This window comes from Peromyscus eremicus, chromosome 7, assembly GCF_949786415.1.
Source record: "Peromyscus eremicus chromosome 7, PerEre_H2_v1, whole genome shotgun sequence".
In the NCBI taxonomy this organism is placed as follows: Eukaryota; Metazoa; Chordata; class Mammalia; order Rodentia; family Cricetidae; genus Peromyscus; species Peromyscus eremicus.
In genome coordinates this window covers 101787959-101810154 of record NC_081422.1, presented here as the reverse complement: position 1 = coordinate 101810154, position 22196 = coordinate 101787959, and the positions used below count along the sequence as shown (strand labels likewise).

Genomic DNA, 22196 nt, shown 5'->3' with positions numbered 1-22196 from the left:
TGGCTGGGGCAGGAGGGTCAGGAGTTCAAGGCCATCTGTAGCTATATAGTGAGTTTGAAGCCAGGCTGGGCTACAATGAGACTCTGCCTCAAAAGAGACAACAAAAAATGATCTGCAAATCAGAACTGACTGGACTGGATCTGACAACCCTGCTCCAAACCAGTGTTTTGTCTCGAGGCCTGGGGGCTGTTTTGAGGTATGAGAGGAGTAGTCAGCCCCTGCAGAGGAGTGAGAGAAACCCCATCTTGGCTGAGGTCTGGAATGTCCTTTAACACGTTTAGTATCCCAATTTTTCCTCCAGCTAGTCTGTGTGTGTGTGTGTGTGTGTGTGTGTGTGTGTGTGTACACACACACACACACACACACACACGTACGTACATACGTACGTACACATGCAGGCACTCACGCTCCTATGTGAGCATGTGTGTATGGTAGCTTGAGATGAATGCTGGACATTGTCCTCTATCACTTCCTACCTTATTTATTTTTGAGACAGTACCTCACTGTGCAGCCATGGGTGGTCTGGAACTCACTACACAGACCCACCTGCCTTGGTCTCTCCAGTGCTGGAATTAAAGGTGTGGGTCACCACACTGTTCTCCACTTTGTGTTTTGGGACAGGGCTTTCCCTGAACCTGAAGCCCATCAGTCCAGTGAGGCTGGTTGCTTCCATGAACTCTGGGCTTCGGCCTGCCTCCTCCACTCTTCATGCTGCCAACCCCCAGGGCTGGGGCTACAGACCACGGCACCCAGCTTTTTACGTGGGCGCTGAGGATTGAACTCAGGTCCTCATACTTGCGTGGCCGACACTTTACCGACGGAGCCACCTTCTAAGTCCTGCCACTTGAGACCTTCACTGGTTTTTGTTTTCCATTTTGAGGAGTCTCAGGTAGCTTCAGCTGGCTTGGAACTCCCTGTATAGCTAAGGGTGGCCTTGAACTCCTGATTCTCCTGTCTCCACTTTACCCATGTGGACTATAGACAGGTACCACCACACCCAGTTTTCACCGATTTCTCTAACCCTTCTCTTCTGGTGAGATCGAAGGAATTTCTCCTCCCTGCTCATCTGTGCTGTGGGGAAATACTGGTAACTGCACTTCGGATCATGGTGAGGACTTAGTTGGCTAATTTCCAGGAGCCCCGAGTAAATGAGTCCCTGCCCCTGCTACCTTGGAGGATGACAGTGAGCATCCAATTTAGGAGTGTCTGTGTTGGTGGCTTTAGTTCTCTTCCCATGAAAGGAATGCAGGGCCAGGCTGGTGAGAGGGCCCAGCGGGCACAGGCACTTGTGGCCACGCTTCGCAACTGGAGCAGCATAGTGGACGGCAGAGGTCACAGAACTAGTGAGTAGTAAAATGCACTTGGCGAGCCAGTGTGTGCTTGTACTCACACAAGTCCAGAGGACAGATGGTTTGGCGAGATCATCATCGGTGAGGGGACACCAACCGGAAAGGAGTCCTGTGACTATCAGGTGGCCTGTGCCCTCGGTGTCCTGGCAACCAGGCTGGCCTGGGCTATGTAGTGAGACCTAGTCTGTGTGTCTGTCTCGCGCACGCACGCACGCGCGCACACACACACACACACACGCACGAAGAAGGGACTGTGTGTGCAGGAACTGCCCTGGCCTCTGATCTCCCTGACTCATGATGGAGTCCCCACTTGCTCATGGGTAGGCCAGATCCTGGCATCCTCAGGGCAGCAGGGTTTGGCACTGGAGCACTGACTTGTGTCTCTCCAGGAAGAGGGTCTATCGTTAGGTCCTGGTCCGATCACAGGGATGTAGCTCAGCCTGACTGAAGTCTCTCTCACTTCAGAGTCCCGGCTTTGCCCTGAGGCTCTGGGAGGTGCTGTTTTGCTCTCTCGACAGTTTCTCTCCTGGAAGCTTGTGATATGAAACAAAGCGAGGCCCTGGCTAACGCTCTGTGGCCTCTGAGACCCAGGGCCGCCTGGGCTTCTCCTAACAGAGCAGGGTGATACTTAGAGGTCATGGCCACCTGTCACCATAGCCACCCAGTTCTCAACCCCAGGCCCATACAGTGGATAAACACTGTTTGAAGTGAAAATATGAACATTATTTAATAACTGATCTTCTGTAATAAACCATTTGAAAATATTTTACAAGGAATCACACACACGGTATTTTACAAAGTTTCTCGACTTTTTTTGTCGCTGTTGTTTCCCAACTTGTCTGTACAAAATAGAACAACCAACAAAACAGAACAAAAAACAAAACAAAACAAAGGGCAACGGAAAGGAAATGGCCCCCAAGCCCCTCAGGCCGAGGTGAGAGGACAGCCAGGTGAGGAGAGGGTCGGACCCAGCCGGGGGATGGACAACGACCTGATGGGATTGTTTTGTCCGCTTCTGTTGTGGCTTTGAAACTTAAAATATATATTTCTTTTTTCTGATACGTTTGTTTTCTTTTTTGTTCATATTCTCCATTGAGCACCTGACTACACTACAGTTACACACGCGCCCCCACAGGACACAGCTGACATCCAGGCTGGGCACACATCACAGACACCCACCCTGTCACCAGCATCGGGCATGGACCATACACACACCGAGAAAGCAACAAGCAACGTGACATTAATTAACGAAGCCATTAATTAATGCATCACCCTCCCCCCTCCTCCCAGTCCATCTGAGCCTCACGGCTGCACCCCCCAGCCCTCAGCCCCCTGCTGGCCTCCAGGTCAGGATGCCTTTGGGAGAAACGACAGGAATGAATGGTGTGAGGTGATGTGTCCAGGCCCAGCCTCTGTGTGTGCAGTGTTTACCTATGTGCATGGTAGAACTGTGTGTTCAGCAAGGGAGGGGCAACCTGGCCTCCTATGGTGTGTGTGTGTGTGTGTGTGTGTGTGTGTGTGTGTGTGTGTGTGTGTGAATGAAGAACAGAGGGCTTGGGCCTGAATGTGTGAGAACCAGATTGGAGGTGGGATGGCCCAGCCAGGAGAGACCAAGTCACCCCTGTAAGGTACAGGCAATGTCTGGAGGGGTTCCTTGGCTAGAGGGGTTCAGTGATGTGTGCTCCTACTGGGACACTAGTGAGAAATGGTTACAATGAGCACCTGGCAGGGCAAGGGGCACTTGAGGGACACCGGTGGCTGGGGTGAAACAGGGAGGCCTGCCCCCAGCATTTGGCACTGTTCGACATTCAGCTTTAGAGATGGGAGGTCCAGCCGGGCTGCATCTCAGAGCAGAGGCAGAGGTCAGCAGAGACGGAATGAATGCACAGGCCAACCCTCCCACTGACCTCTTGTCGCGTGTAAGGCTTTGTGGCCCCCCACCGCCATGGTGTGCGTCTCTGACCGTGCGTGTGTTCCCTCTGGGGGACGTCTGGTGACAGTCCGGTTTCTGCTCTGGGGGTCCAGGTGTGTGTGGGGTGTGTCATTGTGAGACTGTCCTGACACCCGCAAGCCTGGGCTGTGGGTTTGTGTTTGTAGGCTTGAAAGGAGCAGGAGCCTATGGGGGGGGGGCTGCCCCAGAATCCACCTCTCACCACTACCGGCTCACCGTCTTCCATTTTTTTTTCCCCCAGAGAAGGTAAGTTTGGGCTTGGGTGGCGCCAAAGGGTCAGGTTAGAGGCACCCAGCAGAGGCAGGGTTGCCTACATAGAGGAAGTCTCCAGGCAGGTCGGGCGGTGGAGGCCGGGTTTGGCACCAGTACTTCTGACCTCCCTGTGCCAGCCCAAGGAGATGAGTCCCGGGTCTGCGGGCACTTGGACAGTTCGGGGTGAGATAAATCCTGAGTGCCAAACACCGTGACACCCTACTTTGGGGCTCCCCTGCCCCAAGGCACAGGCTCTGGGGGGAGGGGCCCAGGTCCTTCAGTGAGGGAGTGGCCCAGGCGCTAGGTTGGGAACTGTGGGTGGAGGGGATGGGAGGGTGAGCGAGAGGGTAGGAGGCCAAGGCGGGGGTATGGTGTGTGTGTGTGTGTGTGTGTGTGTGTGTGTGTGTGTGTGTGTGTGTGTGTGTGTGTGTGTGTCGGGGGGGGGGGGTCGCTCAGAGGCGGCGAGAGGCAGCAAAGGAGTGGATTTGAGGCTGCGGCCGAGGTGGCAGGCCCAGGAGGAGCAGCAGCTGCAGGGAAACCAAGACACCCAGCGACGGCGGGAAGGAGGCTCCGCGGCCACAGTCGGAGGTATCTTCCTGCGGGGGAGGGAGACAAGGAAGCTGTCGGGCCCCTGCCGTCGCACGGTCACGCCGGACGTCAGCAGCGCCGCTCCCCCGACTCACCGTCGCGTTGTAGTCAAAACAGATGTGGGGGCCTCTTCGGTATCGCGGTCTTTGCACCAGCTCACACTGCTCCGGGCCGTCCGCTGGGCATGGGTGGGGAGTCAAGGAGGAGGCGGCAGCAGCGACGTGGAGGGGAGCACAGGGCGGCGGGGAGGGCGCCGGCGGCGGGGAGGGGCGCGGGCGGCGGGGAGGGCGCGGGCGGCGGGGAGGGGCGCGGGCGGCGGGGAGGGGCGCGGGCGGCGGGGAGGGGCGCGGGCGGCGGGGAGGGCGCGGGCGGCGGGGAGGGCGCGGGCGGCGGGGAGGGCGCGGGCGGCGGGGAGGGCGCGGGCGGCGGGGAGGGCGCGGGCAGGATACAGTGTGTCTCCTTCTGCAGCAGCCGGCCCGCTTCGCACTGGCTGCACAGCGGCTTCTCGGCCACCACGAACAGAAGGTTGGTGTTGGTCAGTCTCTGCGCGTGGAACAGCCTGGAGGGACGAGCAGAGGGCGGGGCCTTGGAGGCTCGCTCCACCCCCGGGGCCACTGCCCCGCCCCCGCCCCACAGGCTCTGCAGACCACGCCCCTCTTGTACGCCCCGCCCCTCGTCCTGCAAGTACCTGCTGCAGTTTCCGCAGTCGATGATGGCGTTGTAGGACGCGTTCACCGAGCCGAAGTAGTACTGGGTCTGTTTCATGACGCAGCTGCTCTCGCGCGTCTCGGGGCTGCCCTCGGCTTCTGCCGGGTCTGCGGGGCCCAGACGCCTCAGCCCCGCCCACAGACCCTGACACGGTGTCGGCCTCAGCTTGGCTCCGCCCTAAGCCCTGCCCTCCCAGGGAAGCGGGCGGCAGTTCCCACCCGGGATGTGGATTTGAGGCCGAGCCTCCTAAGTCCTACCTACCTGCCTGAAACCAGCTGTGGTAGATGAGGCCGTAGAGTAGCTGCTGGAATAAGGACCTGTAGAGCACGGGGGCACCGAGGACTGGCGGTCAGCAGGGGCCAGTGCCTTACTGGCCTCCTTTACCAACCTCTCCTCCAGGACTCACCAGGCGGCAGCAGAGGTCCACCAGGCTAAGTTAAGGAAGTCTGCAATGGTGGGCTGCAGTGGAGAGAGGAGCATGGACTTCTAGTGTTGCCTCTGGCTCTAGGTCAACCCCAGCTCTCTCTAATGTTAGAGGTGGGGGAAGGGTCACTGTAGGCGGGTCTCCCAACACGCCCCTCCCCATCTCCAGGCATTTCTGGGAACTCACCACAAAGACACCGCGGGGTGCAGCCCCCAGGTTGCCAGGGGGCTGTGGAGCACAGGCTGCCTGATAGTCATAGGATTCCTTCCGGGTGTAGAAGGAGTTATTGTAGAGTGCCAGCATCAGGTTGGCGTCCACCTCACTGAAGAATCTGCCAACCTGGTGATGCAGGGAAGGAGCCGTGGTCACAGGGCTCTAGAAGGCTCTGACCCATACTTTCCTTCCACTTTCTCCCTGACCCTCACCTGGTCCCACTGATGGTTCTGGTTTGACAGTACCAGGAATCCTCCGTCATCGATGAGGACACAGAGTAGGTCCTAGGAGGTAGGGAAGCGGGGGAAATACGGTGAGGGGCCCAAGCCCAGACTACTTCAGCCTCTGGCAGTCAAACTGTTGACAGTGAGGGCCCCACTACTAGGTCTGGCAAGACTGAAGTCAGGGTAGGGGTGTCAAGATCTGAAGGCAAGCTAGGAGTCACAGGGGGGACCAAGAAGTTTGGGGGTGAGGGAGGCTGGGGTCCAGAGCAGAACCAGAGCACACGCACCTCATTGTTCACCTCGCAGTCCATCTCGCAGTGGCTGCTGGGGCCACACTGCTGGGCAGAGAATGGGGGCTGTAAGGTGCCAACCAGTCTTCCTCATTTCTGTACTCTTCATATGCTGGTCCCCCGGGCCATCTGCAGCACCCCCTGCCTTCCCATAGGTGCTGGAGCCACTCTGGGTGGCAGGCTTGTTAGGGGTCCTTGGGGACTCCAGAGAGGGCACTGCTGGGTTTACTCCCCTTCCCCTGCCCAAATACCTTCTGAGGTTGGTCCTGATGGGTGCGGTTGCTGGCGAGCACCTTGAACTTTTCGGCCCAAGCCTCTAGGTCCAGTTTGACACCCACCACTGTGGGAGAGAGCAATGGGCTATCTGTGGTACCTGCCTCATCGGCTTCCTGACCACTGCCTCGTGCCCACCTCAGTCTTAGCATTCACCTGCTGGCCTCAGTGTGCGACGACCTAGACTCAGCTCCACAGCTGTGCTGACGAGGACGCCCACTGTATCATTCTCCAGCTCCAGTGGTCTTAGCAGGGCTGGGAGGGATGGGTGGAGCAGTCAGGAGAGAAGCCTGGCCATACTGGCCACCCTAAGCTGGGCCCTACCAACCCAGAGCTGGACCCAGTCTAAGCCTACAGCACCCCATACAGTGTTCGGCATTGCCTTTCTCTTCACAAGTCCCTGGTCTCAGTTGAGGCCTCCCACCTGCTGCTGGGCACCACGGACAGATACTCACAGTCCTGGTGTGGGGGCTTGAAGACATAACCATGGTTATCCAGGCTGCGGCGGTAGAAGCTGGCATGGAAGGGTTCAGGGTTCTCTGTCCAGTCTTCGGCTGCCCTAGAGCACCCAGGACAGGCAGAGGTCAGCGGGTGAACAACTGTATGCCACAGGCAGCTTGTGGTGTACAATGGCCTCAGCAGCGCAGAGGCTTCTGGGTGGTAAAGTAATGGCAAGGTTCCAGGCAGGGAAAGCTGTTGGTGAGTGGGGTTGGCCACTTACTTGTTGGGGAAGACACGTGTGATGCCACCATCAGTGGCAGCAAACACGGCTAGCAGGCTGTACCTGAGGGAAACAGGGAGGCGGGATCACAGGCCTGCCTTCCACGGTGCAAGGCCAGGGCCTCTGAGTCAACCCCAGCCTCCCGCCACACACGGCCACAGCCAGAGTGGTGGTGCATACGTGTTGAGATCTTGGTCCCGCCACACACGTTCTACTAACTGCTGTGTAATGCCCGTGTCCAAAATCAAGTTATGCAGAAGGAAGTTATTGCCTGGAACAGAAGGAAAAGTTGGAAGGATGTCTCTTACTGTAGTTCCCTGCCATTCCTTCTCCCAGTCTTCAGGACTCTGGTGAAAACCTTCCCTATGCCCTGGTCCAGGCCCTGTCTGCTTGTCTCCAGGCTCCTCTGGGTACGGTCCCCTCCCTCCCTTCTCTATGCTCCGACCCGAGGCCCTGCCCAGACCCAGATGCCCTGCCATGTACTCACACTGCTTGGAGTCCGGAGTCACTTTCTCCATGAGCTCAATGAAGTTTTTCAGGAATTCAGTGTTGTTGTCTGAGGCATTCAGGTCCTTACAATACTCTCTGGGGGTAGGGAGGGGCGAGAAGAGTGGGCTTGGGGGGCTGCACAGGGCAGAGGGATCCAGGTTTCCTGGCAGGTTGGCCTGGACATTGGCTGAGAAGTCCAGGTTGAGGTGAGGGGCGTGAGTGTTCGCACAGGCTGTGGTTGCCGTGGGCCTGTAGGCTGCCTGGACTTAGTCAGGCTAGCAGAGTGCACAGAGCCTGAGGGTCTGCTTCCACCCTGGTGGGTTTTCTCTGTCCTGGTCTGGGCCCTGCAGAACCTGTACAGTTAGACCCAGACGGTGCATCCAAGAGGTCTCAGGAAATGCAAACATCAGTGGCTGACTTGTATGCTCTACAATGTTCCCATGGGCATGAGGAGGGGTTGAGTACCAGCACCGGCTGACAATAGCCGTCTAAGACCTCATCCTGCCTCTTCCTGGCCTTGTGCCTTTGGGCAATGCATTCTGGTGTCCTGGAGCTCACTGTTTTCCTCCTGCCACAGTGGAAGTCAGCAGGAATGTGTGGGTCCTTGGACCGGCTGTGAGTTCTGATTGATATATTCTTCCCCCAGGGTGAGCAGGCCCTCACCAGCCTCAGGCTCTGGGTCCAGAAAACATGGGTATGGCAGAACCTCGAGAAGGTTCTTGGAGAACAATGTTTCTCTCTCCCCTGATGGATGGAACCATCTCTCTTGCTCAATCCCTTATTCACTCCCCTGCCGCCAGGGACCTCCCCAGTGACCTATGACAGCAACTCTGTGGGTAGTTAAAAAAAATGTGCTACTTCCCCAGGCCGTGCCAGGACCCATAGTTTAGTGTGGGCACTTGGGACCGGATTCTCAGTCACCACTGATTCACCTCCGTGCCTTTGTGACGTGCACCCTCTGTGTGGATGTACCCAGTGACAGCCACACAGCTGTGCATAAGGTATACACCACACATGTGACATGTGTGTTCACACTGTAGGGTACTTCATTCACTTATCTTACACATACTTCTTCAGTGCTCCTGTGCCAGTTATAAAAATGACAAGTCTCTTCCCTCAGCTTCTGTAATTATGTCACAGACCATTCCCAATCACTAATGCATACAGCCCACCCCACATTTACCCCTGGCCTCTTGCACATGTACACAGTGACTCACAAGTACAGACATCTACAGAGAGTCCAAAATTTGTGGGTGCATGCACACAATGTGCATACACACAGAGGTTTGGAGTGTCCAGAGCCCCATGTGGCGCCAGGGAGTGCTCTCATTCAAAACCCAGGTCACAAGAGAGGGCTTCAGCACCAGGAGCCGCCATGGCCTCCTCAGATGTAGTCCAAGGCAGATTGTGTCCACACTAGGATGCATGTGTGCACACTGAGTGTGAACTCCAGGGTTGGCTCTGGGCTTTGATCCCTCACTCGCCAGGGAAACGTTCCTCAAAGCCTTTGCCCTCCTTCCCACTCCTCAGTGAGCCACCACACCTAGGATCGGCACCGCTGGCACTACCCACAGGGGCTCTGGCTGGCTCAGCCCTCAGACCCACACAAACACTGACACAGGACGACCATGGGGGTGGGGGTCAGGTGGAGGTATGGGCAGGACGCCATAAACCAGAGAGCAGCAGCTGCCCAGCGAGGGTGTGCTGGGGGGCAGACCAGCCCAAGGTAGAAAGGGCTCCTTCCTGGTTGCCTGGGAGGGCACAGAAGGTAGCAGAGACTTCAAAGCCCTCCTGCCCCAGGCCTGGTGGGAGATAGGCTGTGCGCTGCTGGCTACTGCTGCCTGGTGCGGCTACATGGCCTGGGTATGCACAGAGCTGCACATACTGGGCTATGTATGGGGTTGGGAGCAACACTACACAGGACATAGACACACAGAGCTCCAGGCAGCGGTGCAGGAGGTGGGGCCAGGACGGTTGGGGAGGGGAGGACGCCTTAGCAAGGCCACACGCAAGCTACCTGGGAGCAATGAAAACATGTCCTTCAGACTCAAAGCTGCTGGGGAGCAGGAACTCAAAATCTGCAACAGAAACGGGGGGTTATCCGGCGGGGGCTGGGGAGGCAGGAGGCCAGGGGGCTCAGAGCTGATGGGGCTGGAGGGGCAGGGAGGGGCAAGGCGGCGTGAGGGAGGGGAAGACACCAGCAAAGAGGGAACCCGCCACTTCCACGTTCAGGTTTGAGCCAGAGAGTAGGGAGGGCGAGGAGGGTGTAGGGCCTGTGGAGACTACAGCATCGCAGGAGAAGGGCAGTTATAGCCAATATGTTGCCCGGGCCTGGTCCTCTGTCGGCAGTGAGTCCCTTGGCGTGGCTGTATATGCTTCCATACTGCTGTATAGCACATATACACGGACACACACACACACATATATATATACACACACTGCTATATATATGCATGGTCTGGGGGAGGCGCCAGTCTTGTTCTTATCACATCCATAATGGAAAAACCGCATGCTGAGCTTCCTTTGCCTCCAAAGAGACTTTGAGGAAGGGAATCGGCTTTTGGCTGCGGATTTTGATCTCTCTTTGCCGCAGCTGTTTGCATTTTGGTAGGTCTTGCTTTTGTTCTGTGTCAGGCATCAACATGGCCAAACCGAAAGGGTTTCTCACGGGCACAGACAGTCCAACCAGAGACGGGTGTGAACAGCTGGTGGTGGTGGTGGGTGGTACTGCAGTGCATCGTGGAGGTCTGAGGGTGGGGTGTCCTGGAACCGGATGCTGGGTGAAGGGAAACCCACGGGGCAGGGACTGTTCCACAGGGTGTGGTGAGACAGGGCTGCTGTTGGACTCTGCACACCTGCTTTCCCAGCTGGGGGTACAGGGCACGTGGGGAAGGTCTGCTCTCCTCTCTTCCTAGGAGTAGCCAGGGGGAAAATGCTGGGAGTGCCTGGGTGGGTGGTCTAACAGTGTGCCTGTGCCTCAGGCTTCTGAGCTGTGCACGTGTGTGGCATGGAGGCAGGGGTGTGTGCACATGCTTGTCTTTATGTGGGCATGTACTCACAGGCCTGAGAATATGGCTGTAGGGCTCCACTATGGCCTCTCTTTCTGCCTGGCTGGACTGGGTTACTCTGCTGGGTGCATGTTTTTTTTTTTTTATTTTTTATTTTATTTTTTTTTTTTTTTTTTTTTTTTTTTTGTTTTGTTTTTCGAGACAGGGTTTCTCTGTGTAGTTTTGCGCCTTTCCTGGGACTCACTTGGTAGCCCAGGCTGGCCTCGAACTCACAGAGATCCGCCTGGCTCTGCCTCCCGAGTGCTGGGATTAAAGGCGTGCGCCACCACCGCCCGGCTTGGGTGCATGTTTTATTTTTTTTGAGACAGGGTCTCTTGCAGTCCAGGTTGGCCTAGAACTCCCTTATGTAGCTGAGGATGATTTTGAACTTCTGATTCTCATGCATCCCCTTCAGAGTGCTGGGATATGGGCATGCACCATCACATCTGGTGTATGTGATGGTGGGGACTGAACCCAGAACTTGGTAAATGCCGGGCAATAGGCACTGTCGCAACTAATCTCTATCCTCAGCCCTGTTATGTGCATTTGGGGGGCCTTGGCTAGTGCAGTTCTGGCAGTCTACCTCCCTATGTTTTTTTTAAAAGATGGTCTCTGTTGTCTGGACTAGCCTCCAATTCATGGCAATTCTCCTGCCTGAGCTCTTGAGCGTGCCAGCACACTCGGCTTTCCCTATCCTATCCTCCCCCACATCCCAGACTCTCTTCTACCCCAGGGCTTTAGTTATCCCACAAGAGGGATTTTCACTGTTCCCAAATACTCCCACGATGCACTGCGAAGTTCTAGATATAGGAAACTTGGGGTGCTTTGAGGGGCTGGGCAGTCACTGGTTGGACTGTTCCTTTCTGATAGGACTGTGAGGCGGGGTTTGGACACAAGCCAAAGGGGAGGGAGTGGGGGTGGGGCCAGGAGGAGGAGGAGAAAGAAAAAGGAGGGAGGAGGGACCAGGAGGGAGACTATACTATGTTTGTCATGGTACCAGGGCCTTGAAGTTCTAGGGTCAGTGTGTGGGGTGTGAGAGATGGAAAATAAGACAACTCAAGCCAGTGGGACTGGGCTATGCAACCCACCCTGACCCAGTGGGACCGGAGTATGCAACCCACCCTGACCAGTGGGACTGGGGTATGCAACCCACCCTGACCCGGTGGGACCGGGGTGTGCAGCCCACCCTGACCCAGTGGGACTGGGGTATGCAACCCACCCTGACCCAGTGGGACTGGGCTATGCAACCCACCCTGACCCAGTGGGACCGGGGTATGCAACCCACCCTGACCCAGTGGGACCGGGGTATGCAATCCACCCTGACCCAGTGGGACTGGGTTATGCAACCCACCCTGACCCAGTGGGACTGGGCTATGCAACCCACCCTGACCCAGTGGGACTGGGCTATGCAACCCACCCTGACCCAGTGGGACCGGGGTATGCAACCCACCCTGACCCAGGCCAGCAAGCCCAGCTTATTCCCTTTGTTGGACTAGGCTAGACAAGTGCTCTAGGTTTCTTGGGGAGTCCTCTGCTTCCAGGTTGGGGGACAGCCCCATGTGGTTCCTCATGCCCCACGGAGTCAAATGTTCCCCGGGAAGGCAGCTTTCTTGGTACCAATGGCAGACATCTTCATGTGGCCATCCCCTCTAATTCCTGTTGTCCTTTGACAAGGCTGGTGGTTCACCATCTACTGTTCTGGGAACTGACTTGGGAACTTTTCTCTTTGTCACTAGCCTGGTTTCCTCTGGACTGTTTGGTTGGCTCTTGGGATCCAGAAGATCCCACCCCATGCCTGGCAAAGCCTACAGTTCCTGAGTCTGCCTTTATTTCCCCAGGGGAATAGCTTTCCCACACCAATGGACCCTTCCGAGGAACAGCACGCACCTAAGAGCAGGGATAGCCCAAGGGTCCTTAGCAAGGCAGTGGGAGCAGCAGGACACAGACGTTACCCAGGGTGGTTGGTTAGCCTTGTCCTCCTGTGGCCTGGTTGCCTGTGTGACCCCCCCTAAGGCTTCTAAGCCTTACCACCTCCCCTCTAGGAGGGCTGTGAGCTCTGGGTCCACAGCAGAACCCAGAGGCCTAAGTGCCATCAGAGGGCGTCTGCCGGGACGTCCTTCTCCCACAGCCTTACAGGAGCCCCTGAGGGCCGACTATCAGCTGCACCTCAAGCCTCCTGCCCTGCTGGGTGCGTGGTGGTGGAGAAGCATCCAGCTCTGTCCTCACTGTGGAGTTGTCTCGGAGGGGCAGAGAAACTGAGGAGGCAGAGGGCTTCCCATGGGGTCCCACAAAAACCGGGGAAGAGGAGGAAGGTCTGGGCCCATGGGACACGCTGGAGAAATCTCTGCAGACAGCCCCGGAAGTGGGCTACTGGCTCTAAGAGGGGTGTCAGGATCAGAGGAAAGGCAAGAACTGAGGAGCCAAGGGATGCTGGGAGGGAGCCCCAGAGGGCAGGGGTGTGGCTGGTCCTGGGCAGGAAGGGGGGCAAGCAAGGGCGTGAGGGCGGGTGGGGTGAGGAGAGGAGGGTGCACTGGTTCTGAATATACTTGCCCTTCAGTTTGCTGATTGGCACTGGGACAGTCCACCAAGAGAGAAAGCGAGGAAAACAAAACACAAACACAAAAACAAACGAAAAGGGGAGGGGGAGGGGGAGGGGCACAAACAATATTTTATTCAATGGCTGTTTGAATGAAAATATTGTGTCTCATCATCATACCGAAAGGAAACTTCTTGCAAAAAACGACATGAGAGAGAAAGAGAGAGAGCGAGCGAGCGAGAAACTCAAAGGAGATGAGCCCCAGTCGGCCAGGCAGGTGGGGGGGCGCCCGGTGGGGCCGGAGCCCCAGCCTCCCTCCCAGTGACCTCTGGCATTGGGCAGGCAGGGCCAGGCCTGAGATCCAGGCCCTTCCAGAGAGGCCCATGGTGAGCAGGCATGCATGGGAGCCACAGGCAGAGGAGTGGGGGAGCCGAGGAGGGAGAGGGAAGGAGAGAGAAAGGAAGAGAGAGATGGTGTGCAGGGGTGAAAGAGGGAGAGGGCGGGCGGGAGAGGGGTGTAAACCAGGAGTGAGGGAGGAAAGAGGGAGAGAAGGAAGAGAGAGGGAAGAAGACAGACTTAGAGGGTGGGCAGCGGTTCTGGGTCGGGGAGAGGAAGGGATGGAGGAAAAGAGAGAGAGATGGAGGAACTGAGCAGAAGATGGAGGGGCTGAGCAGAAGATGGAGGGGCTGAGCAGAAGATGGAGGGGCTGAGCAGGAGAGGCGAGAGGTTAGGAGGAAGAGAGGGAGGGGGAGGGAGAGAACTGAGACGGTGGGAGAATGTGGCTGAAGGAGGAGGGGCAGAGCGGGCAGAGGAGGGGCAGAGGACAAGGGACCTTGGGGCAGAAGTGGCACCACAGGGGGCACAGGGTAAGGAGAGCAGAAGAGAAGGGGGCAGGCTGCCTTCCAGGAAGGTGGCCCCCAGGAGTGTTCAGGGCAGGCAGGCTAAGAAGGGAAGACACGGGATAGGAAAAACCAAAAACAGTCCTCAACGGAAACCATGAGAGAATGGTCTAGAACCAAATCTGAGAAAAGGCAAGCATGCAGATTTCCACAGACTTTTGAAGGCTGGTTCCCCAGCCTGTGGGCACGCCTGAGGCTGGGCAGACTTGGCAGGAGGGGCTGCCTTGCCGGCAAGCGCGGCTGGCTATGCTGCCTGGGGCCGGCCAAGGGTGCAGGGGCAGAGGCAGGGGTGCAGGGCGCAGGCAGGGGCCAGGCCACTTACACTTGACCTGCAGGATCTGGTCGCTGAGGTTGGCTTGGAGGTAGAAGGTGCTGTAGGGTGGGAGCACCAGCCCCAGGCTGGGGAGGAGGGGAGGGGAGAGCACAGGTCACTGATGAGGAGAGATGGGCCACACTAACACTTCCTCTCTAGGGCCTCGGAGCCAGAGAGGCCCAAGCTGTGGCTGCCACAACTCCCCTGCACAACTGCATGTCCTAGGAGTTAGCACCTTGGAGGACTGAGCCCGCTCCTTCCCAAACCATCCTGGAGGCCTCAAAACTACTAACCCCAAAGTGATTCCCCACCCCACTGCCCACCTCAGCACCCACCTGCCCCACAATCTCCTGACCAACAGGAAGCTTTTTGGGAGGCAGACATGAACCCCATGAGAGCATGGAGGCAGTATGGGCTGGTTCTGGGGTGTGCCAACGCTCCTGGCATCTCAGAATGGAGCACGGAGCAGCTGTGTGGGGCATAGGAAGACAGCCTACGCCTATAGTGCTTGGCCTGAGGGTGGAGGCTGACTCTGAGGCTGCGATGCTGATTGTGAGCAGTCCTGAGAGTGTGGAGATGATCCCTAGGGTGTGGTACCCAGGAGACCCTAGGGTTGGGGGATGTCAGGGGCACTGTCCTGCCCTCAGTCCTGTTCTCCCAGGACCTGCTGCTTGCTCCACGGGGGCGTCGGGGGAGGTCCTGGGGGACCAAACGTCTCAGGGTAAATAAATAGTAAGGACACGGGGTGCAAGAGGGAGAAGCAGCTGGGTTCAGACTTTGGGGTCACCCGCCCTTCTCTCTCTGCCCAGCTCCGGCTCACTTACCTATAGTTAGTGCTCCTTATAGGCACCCAGGTGTAGTTCCGAATCACCTCATCTATGTACCTCTGGGAGAGGAGGCTGCGTCAGGTTCTCGGGTGAGCAGGCTAGGGTGGGTGGGTGGGGATGGGTGCCCATCCTGATGCCCTTGTCCCCCGTCCTCTGCCTTCATACCTCATCCAGGGACTTGACCAATGTTCTGATCTGCTTGTGGCCCTTGTTACCATCAATCATGCTGCGACGGATCTGCAAGGGCCAAAGGTGTGACCCCCCTGCTCCTGTGTCAGCCACCTTCTCCCTCTTCCCTGCCTTCCCCTCACCTCCTCCTTGTTCTCATCTTCCAGCTCTGCATCCAGGAAGTCCAGGGTCACAGGCTCCCGGAAGTTGGTAGTCTGCAGGAAGCCAAGTAGGAAATCAGGAGTCCTCCTCCTGGAGGGTTTGCCTGCCACCCAAGACCACTCACTTGGCTTACCTGGGGCTTGAGATTAGGATGGAGCAACACGTAGCCATTCAGGTCAATAGCGAACACGTAGCCATTAGCGCCAAGCTGTGAGGTAGAGAGGAGGGCCTCAGAGGACTGTGCAGATCTCTTAGACTGTGAGCCGCTCTCTATTCTGTTTCCCATGCTGCTTGCCTTTGGCCAAAGGTCCCCCTCCTGCCATATGGCCCTAAGCCTGCCTCTGAAGCCAGGCTGGGTGCCCCCCATACACCAGCCCCACCAAAACTGACTAGCCCTGTAGGCAGGCACGCTTCATTTCCCACGGAGGTACCAGCCAGCCCTACCTCTGCACCTGCACGAGGCCCACGGAGCTGCGGCTTTTGTACCACTGTGGCCCTCTAGTACCTACTGCTTTCTCAAATTATGCTTTCCTGTCCCCATTTCAGTGTCGTCATACAGGAGGCAGAGCCTCTCGGGACTCCTGCAGGCCTGGTGGAAGCCGAGTAGGAGGGAGTGGGATCCCGGGACCAGCCTTTGCCTCTGATCGTTTTCTTACTATATGTGGGATCTCTCAGGCCAAGCAAGGGTTCCACACGGTTCAGGCTTAAATTGTCTCACATTTCCCTCTTCCCCTTGCTTTCAGAGCTGAGACCCAAGTTCTCCAGCCAAGCCGCCATCCCACCCCTTCCCTGGCTCCAGCTTCTGCCTTTTGCTTTTAGGCTTTTGTCTGGAAGAGTTCCCTCTGCTCCCCCTCCCCAGTTCTGCACCCAGCACGCTTCTGGGCAGAGCTGAATCTGGCTTGCACACCTGTCGAAATAATTTGGATGTGAACCTCAAATGGGTTTTATGTTTTTTTTTTGTGTGTGTGCTTTTTGGTTTTCGAGACAGGGTTTCTCTGTGTAACAGTCCTGGACATCCTGGAACCCACTATGTAGATCAGGCTGGCCTTGAACTCACAGAGATCCGCCTGCCTCTGCTTCTCAAGTGCTGGGATTAAAAGTGTGAGCCACCACCACCTGGCTGGGTTTTATGTTTTTAAATTAAAGAAAAAAAAAATCAAAAGAAGGGACTGGAGAGATGGCTCAGCAGTTAAGAGCACTGGCTGTTCTTCCAGGGACCTGGGTTTGATACCCAGCACCCACATGACAGCTCACAACCATCTGTAACTCCAGGGGAGCCAATGTTCTCTTCTGGACTCCGCAGGTACCAGGCACACACGTGGTGCACAGACATACATGCAGGCAAAACACCCATACACACTGAATTTTTTAAAAATCAAAATAATTATTCTCTTTTATGATATGAAAATAATATGAAATTCAAATACCAGTGTCTACAAATAAAACTTAATGGGCCACTAGGCATGGTGGTGCATGCCTTTAATCCCAGCACTTGGAAGGCAGAGGTAGGCAGATCTCTGTGAGGTTGAGGCCAGCTTCGTCTACATAGTGAGCTCCAGGACAGTCAGGACCATATAGAGAGACCCTGTCTCAAAAAGCCAACCAACAAAAATGAAGTGAAACCCCGTGGGCCACAGCTATGCCCATGTGTTTACGACTTGTCTGCAGTGGCTTTCACAACACAATATTAACGTGGGAAATGGATGTTTAGGTCAGCAAGACCTGCCTGAAACAGTCACAGCCCAGTCCTTCACGTGGACCTTGCTGGCCCCAGCTTTGGATCAACCCCCTTGGGAAGTCTTTCTTGATTCTCTGAATTCAGAGGCCCCTGTGAAGGCCCTTCAACCCCTGTATCTCCTCTGCTGAGCCTGGCTTGTATCACCGTGGGAAGCAGAGCAGGGTAGTGGGGTAGGTGGACACTTACCGTGTAGTTGGGAGTCAGCCTTTTGATGTCATTCAGGGCCACATCGATGCCCATCACACCCAGGATTAGCTGGTTCTGGGCACAAAGGAATGGGATGGTACACTGTAATGAACCAAGTCCCAGGCCTCATACTGAAGGTCTCAAGGTGCTGACACAGATAGTCGGTCTGCCCAGTTTGTAGGGTGTCCTATCCCTCCTCCATCCCCAGACCTGCTAAAGGCATGCCAGTCCCTCCCCCAGATAACCCGTGGGGCACCTCACCTTCTTTTCTCCAGGGCCATCCTGTGTCAGGTTGAAAACAGGGAGAGTCCCTGTTACCACCAACCCCAGCCCCTGAAGGGAGAGGAGGAGGATGGGGTCTCCTGTGGCCATTTCTGTCCCCACTCCGAGTGTTCAGAGAAGGGGCTCAGGCATAGGCCACCTATCATTTTCCTTTACTTGGTCGACAGCAATAAGGGGGCCCTCAAGGGTCTTGCCCCTGTGGGCATGTCCCCGAGGGAGGGCCTCCAGTCCCCTCTTTGCCCACAGGCCTTACCAGCGCATCTTCATACACGTTTGTCCACTGCACCTGCTTGGCTTCCTTGCCTGCCAGGACCATGGGCCTGCCCAGCACATCTAGGTACTCCTGGGTAAGAGGAAAGGTACTAAATGTCCTTCTCCACGTTCTTTCTTTCATCTGCTGTCATGTGCCACAGCAGCCACCAGGGGGCGCTTCCGACCCACGGCAGTTGGGAGGCTCTCAGCAGCAACCAGAGGGAGGCAAAGGCTGGGAGGGGCGGCCTCCCCCACAGCCTCACCTGTGTGTTGATGCGGATGGCTCCAATGGAAGGGATCTCGAAATAGTAACCTGTAAAGGGAGGAGAGGTGGGCCTGTCTGGTACAGCAAGACCCACAGCGCAGGGGTACTGCCCCCCGAGGGTATATCTGCAGCCCTCTGTGTATTGTCACTCCCCCCAAACTCCTTTGTGCTCTCTGCCACTGCCCAGGCACTGTGACCAAGGCGAAGAAGAGGATAGACTGTAGAGGTCTAAGGAAGCAGCAGAGGTGGGGTGGAGGAAGGAGTCTCATCCTAGGACATCAGTAACATTCAGAGTTTACCCCAATGCACAGAGAGATGGACTGGTCAGCAAACAGATGCAGGAGCAGGAAAGGTGGACAGTTGGACAGTGGATATATAGCCAGATGGGCAGAAACATGCTTTGTCAGATAGACAAGTAAGACAGCCCACCAAACAGACAAAGCAATGGACAGCCGTCTGTATGGAAGGACAGACAGACAGTGAGTGAACACACAGCTGGACATATGGATGGACAGCTGGCAGCAGGACACAGCAGACAGATGCCCTGGTAATGAAATCCAATGAGGTACCTTTGTTGGTGCAGGCCATCCACTGCAGGGGTGTGACGTCATAGTTATGCTGCCCTACAGAGAATGTGAACACACGCACCTGTCGGAGCAAAGAGGTTATTGCTGTGGCCACTTGAGGACAGCCCTCTCCTGTCCTGGGCCCAGTTCAGGGCGGCCACCCACCAGGGTTGAGTCTCACCGTCCGGTTGGGCCAATTATACTTCTCAAAGACATCCTGTACGCGATCTTCGCCCCCATCCGTGAACATCATGATCATCTTATTGCAGTTAGCCCGAGTGATGTTGGACTAGTCAAGGGTGAACATAGAGTCAGGCAGTCCTTGGTCTCTCACAGGTCCAGGGTAGGGCCTCCCTCCTCTGGCAGGCAAGCTTGGCCCCCTCTGGCCTTCCTCCCTCACAGTGGGCGGGCTATCTGTCTAAGCTGCCTGTTTAGTGTTAACAAGGCCATCCATCTTTATCTTCCCATGTCACTAATCCTGGTCCCTTGCCCACCCCTGGCCACCCATTTGCCCACCCGTGGGGCTCACATTCTGTAGCTGGTCAAAGGCATACTCAAAGCCGGCCTTGTAGCCTGTGGTGCCCTTGGCCACCATGCCCTGCACGGCTTCCTTGAACACCTTCTTGTTACGCACATTGGCCTGCACCAGGTGTGTGAAGCAAGACACAGGCTGCGCCTTCTCGTTGAACTGTGGGGATAGTGGGGTGGTGAGTGGCTGCAGGCTGGCCACAGTGGACAGCTGTTGCCCAAGGCTGATGGTTGTCATGGGAGCAAGTTGGATGGGGGTGAGTAGTTCCCAGCCTGCCTGCCACTTTGGCACTCACTGAGGCCACGTTCACATAGTCATCATCAGAGAGTGTGTCCAGCATCTCACAGACGGATGTCTTCATCAGCTTCAGAGTCAGGCCACTCACACTGCCACTCCTGGAAACCAGGCAGGGGCTATGTACGTGTGGGCTCTCAGGTTTCTCCCGCCCTTCCCTCGTAAAATGTTCTCAGGCAGCAGAATCCAACCCTGGCCCCATCCCAGTTCCAGCCTGCAGTGCTCACTCACACATCCACAATGATGACCATGTCCTTGGGCGATGAGGCCCCCTGTATATACCTGCGGATGAGAAGACTCAGTTAGGGACAGCACCCCGGGATCTGTGGTTCCTCCTCCTTCTACCTACTTATTGATTCATGTATTTCTATTGACCACGCACTACATGGGTCAGAATGGGTCTGGGCACTGGGGAGACCATGCTCTATAAAAAAAGACAGTCCTTTCTCATGACATGAGTGATTTGGTCCCTTATGAAGTAAACAAGAGGTGTGGGGGGCAGGTAATCCCCAGAGGGGCAGAATGCTTCAGTGGCTTGTGTCCTCTGCCCCAGGTAGGGGCTCCACAGAGTCTGGCTGTGTATGAAGGGGGGGATGAGGGATGGTCATGGTGTAGGGGGAGGAGGGTAGAGCAGAGGGCAGGGTGTCTAGGGATCAAAAGGAGTAGGGTGGGGCTGGCTAACCTGGCAGAGGCTGTGTCTACCCTCGGGAACATCTTCACTGGTCTGATCTCTCAGTCCTGAGTGGGTGGGGAGGACTGGGCAGTGGACGGTATGTGTGGGGGCAGAGGCAGCTGGGCGGCCTGCCTGGGTGATGGGATCCATTTTCCAGTGGCAGCGATGTGTGAAATGAAAATTGGATAGAGCTGGCTGCGCCCTGCTCGGAGGTCTGGATATTGAGAGGGAGGGGAGCAGGCAAGAGATGGGGAGCTGAGGGGTATCTCTCTCGAGCCCCTCCTTGCTCACTCACCAGGGTCGTCTTCGGACGTCGTACAGGTCGATCTTCTTGGGGGCTCGCCACGGTGTGGCTGTGGGAAGAGAGGGTGAGGGAGCCTGATGGACGGGCCTGACTGGAGCAGATGGGTATGACGAGAATGACTTGGCTTACTCCGTGCACCTCAGGATGGGTGGGCTTAGAGATGGAGCAAGATGGACGCTGGCTGGGCCAAGGAGAGCGGCTGGCGCCTACCTGGATAGTAGCGGGTGACTCCCGTGGCACTGCCAAAGACCTGCCACAACAGTGTAGGGTCTTGCCTACGGTTCTCGATGAAGACGTTCTCCAGGGCCTCTGTCCAGTTAAGCTCATTGAGGATGACAGTGGCTGGGGGGGGGCAGGGCAGAAGGCTGGGGTGGGGAGCTCTAGGCTGTCCCCTGCTAAACCCCCCTCCATGACACCGATGCCCAAGCCTCCCACCTCAATGGCCTCCTCTACTTTCTGTCTGCCCAGACTTTTATTTTTCAGGATCTCACTTGGGGCCATACAGCTCCCCAAGGAAGATTTTCTTGCCCCTCCTCCAAATCATCAAAGGAACCTCTCAGCCTACCCCTCAACCAGGCCTCAATGAGCAAGCAGGGCTGATGTGGCTTGTGGCCCGTGGAGAAAGGCTGCCTGGGTGGCAGGGAGCTGTGAGCTGGGCCCCCATCCAGCATGCTGCCTGGAGCCTGAGGCTGGTCCCCAGGGAGCTCACCCACTCAGCATGCACTCCAGGCTGCAGCCACAAGAAAGCAATTAAGGGCCTGCTGATGGGGCTGGAATTATTCAGCTATTAAGGTACCTGATAAGCTGGAAGCCACTCAGCTCCATGATTAATCAACTGGGGCCAGGAGCAGGCAGGGGCAGAGGTGGGGGCTGTGGAGGGGCAGAGGTGGGGCCAGGATCCTATTCCAGCACAGGCACGTGCACTTGCACACACATGCACACGGACATACAGCCTGCACCCTCGGCAGGCATTCCTGCCTCTAATCTCTGCTTCCAGCCAAATGTAGGAACCCTATCCCCTTACCCCCAAACCATCCTACTCAAGCAACCCAATCGCTGCCGTGGGTAAGGGCACACAGGAGCTCTTCTATGCTACCACCAGTTAGTTACCCATACCTTCCATTCCCTAACCCCTGTAGTTGCACAGGAGTGACCCCTCCCTCCTGCCAGACCCACCCCTCCACACCCTCACAGAGTTAAGACTGCTCTCTACCCTGTTGAACAACCTGGCTGACATTCCTGTCCCATAACTCAGGGTGTCCTTAAGTCTACCTGATGTGTGTGTGTGTGTGGGGGGGGCACATATTTTTACGTATACCCTGTACCAGTCCTTGAACAGAAAACAAAAACAAAACAAAAACACAACCCAGGAACGAGACATCTGCTTCAGCCAGGCCTCTGACTTCAGTATTTCTTCCTAGTTTCTTTCTGTCTTCCCAGGGGGAGCCCTGCCACTATACCCTCCATGATCCCCATCAGAGATCTCAAGTGACAGCCAGAGAAGACTCTCTCAAGGCTTTGATTCCCTCAGAACAGATGAGCTGTGCTTGACAGCCTCCAAAGGCTCTGCCGGTGGCCCTGCCAGGGGCCTGACCCCCTCACCCACCGCTCACCTCACCCCCCCTCCCCCGCCTCTCTTTATGTACGCAGGCTCTGCCGCGTGCCTCTGGCAT

The 22196-nt window shown here is 56.5% G+C and overlaps 1 protein-coding gene across 6 annotated transcripts in view; it reads right to left on the bottom strand.

The window, feature by feature from the left end:
• Positions 1 to 3973: 3973 nt before the first annotated feature.
• Cacna2d2 (calcium voltage-gated channel auxiliary subunit alpha2delta 2) overlaps positions 3974 to 22196 on the bottom strand; it is a 135949-nt gene continuing 117726 nt past the window's right edge. Inside the window, exons 7-39 of one of the 6 annotated variants that reach the window (XM_059268570.1) lie at positions 20734 to 20865; positions 20515 to 20572; positions 19778 to 19828; positions 19548 to 19647; positions 19253 to 19411; positions 18905 to 19012; positions 18727 to 18805; positions 18156 to 18205; positions 17894 to 17983; positions 17620 to 17691; positions 17359 to 17433; positions 15568 to 15642; positions 15416 to 15487; positions 15270 to 15341; positions 15102 to 15163; positions 14287 to 14363; positions 13080 to 13100; positions 9500 to 9560; positions 7481 to 7578; positions 7174 to 7264; positions 6994 to 7056; positions 6728 to 6831; positions 6429 to 6527; positions 6251 to 6339; positions 5997 to 6044; positions 5698 to 5769; positions 5459 to 5611; positions 5255 to 5307; positions 5110 to 5165; positions 4829 to 4955; positions 4590 to 4699; positions 4236 to 4318; positions 3974 to 4148 (exon numbers count right to left, since the gene is read on the bottom strand). In XM_059268570.1, coding sequence (XP_059124553.1) covers positions 4005 to 4148; positions 4236 to 4318; positions 4590 to 4699; positions 4829 to 4955; positions 5110 to 5165; positions 5255 to 5307; positions 5459 to 5611; positions 5698 to 5769; positions 5997 to 6044; positions 6251 to 6339; positions 6429 to 6527; positions 6728 to 6831; positions 6994 to 7056; positions 7174 to 7264; positions 7481 to 7578; positions 9500 to 9560; positions 13080 to 13100; positions 14287 to 14363; positions 15102 to 15163; positions 15270 to 15341; positions 15416 to 15487; positions 15568 to 15642; positions 17359 to 17433; positions 17620 to 17691; positions 17894 to 17983; positions 18156 to 18205; positions 18727 to 18805; positions 18905 to 19012; positions 19253 to 19411; positions 19548 to 19647; positions 19778 to 19828; positions 20515 to 20572; positions 20734 to 20865 — 2804 coding nt within the window. In that variant the 3' untranslated portion in view covers positions 3974 to 4004. Of the gene's footprint in view, positions 4149 to 4235; positions 4326 to 4589; positions 4700 to 4828; positions 4956 to 5109; positions 5166 to 5254; positions 5308 to 5458; positions 5612 to 5697; positions 5770 to 5996; positions 6048 to 6250; positions 6340 to 6428; positions 6528 to 6727; positions 6832 to 6993; positions 7057 to 7173; positions 7265 to 7480; positions 7579 to 9499; positions 9561 to 13079; positions 13101 to 14286; positions 14364 to 15101; positions 15164 to 15269; positions 15342 to 15415; positions 15488 to 15567; positions 15643 to 17358; positions 17434 to 17619; positions 17692 to 17893; positions 17984 to 18155; positions 18206 to 18726; positions 18806 to 18904; positions 19013 to 19252; positions 19412 to 19547; positions 19648 to 19777; positions 19829 to 20514; positions 20573 to 20733; positions 20866 to 22196 lie in introns of all 6 variants that reach the window. The other 5 variants (XM_059268573.1, XM_059268569.1, XM_059268572.1 and 2 more) reach the window with 5 other exon arrangements.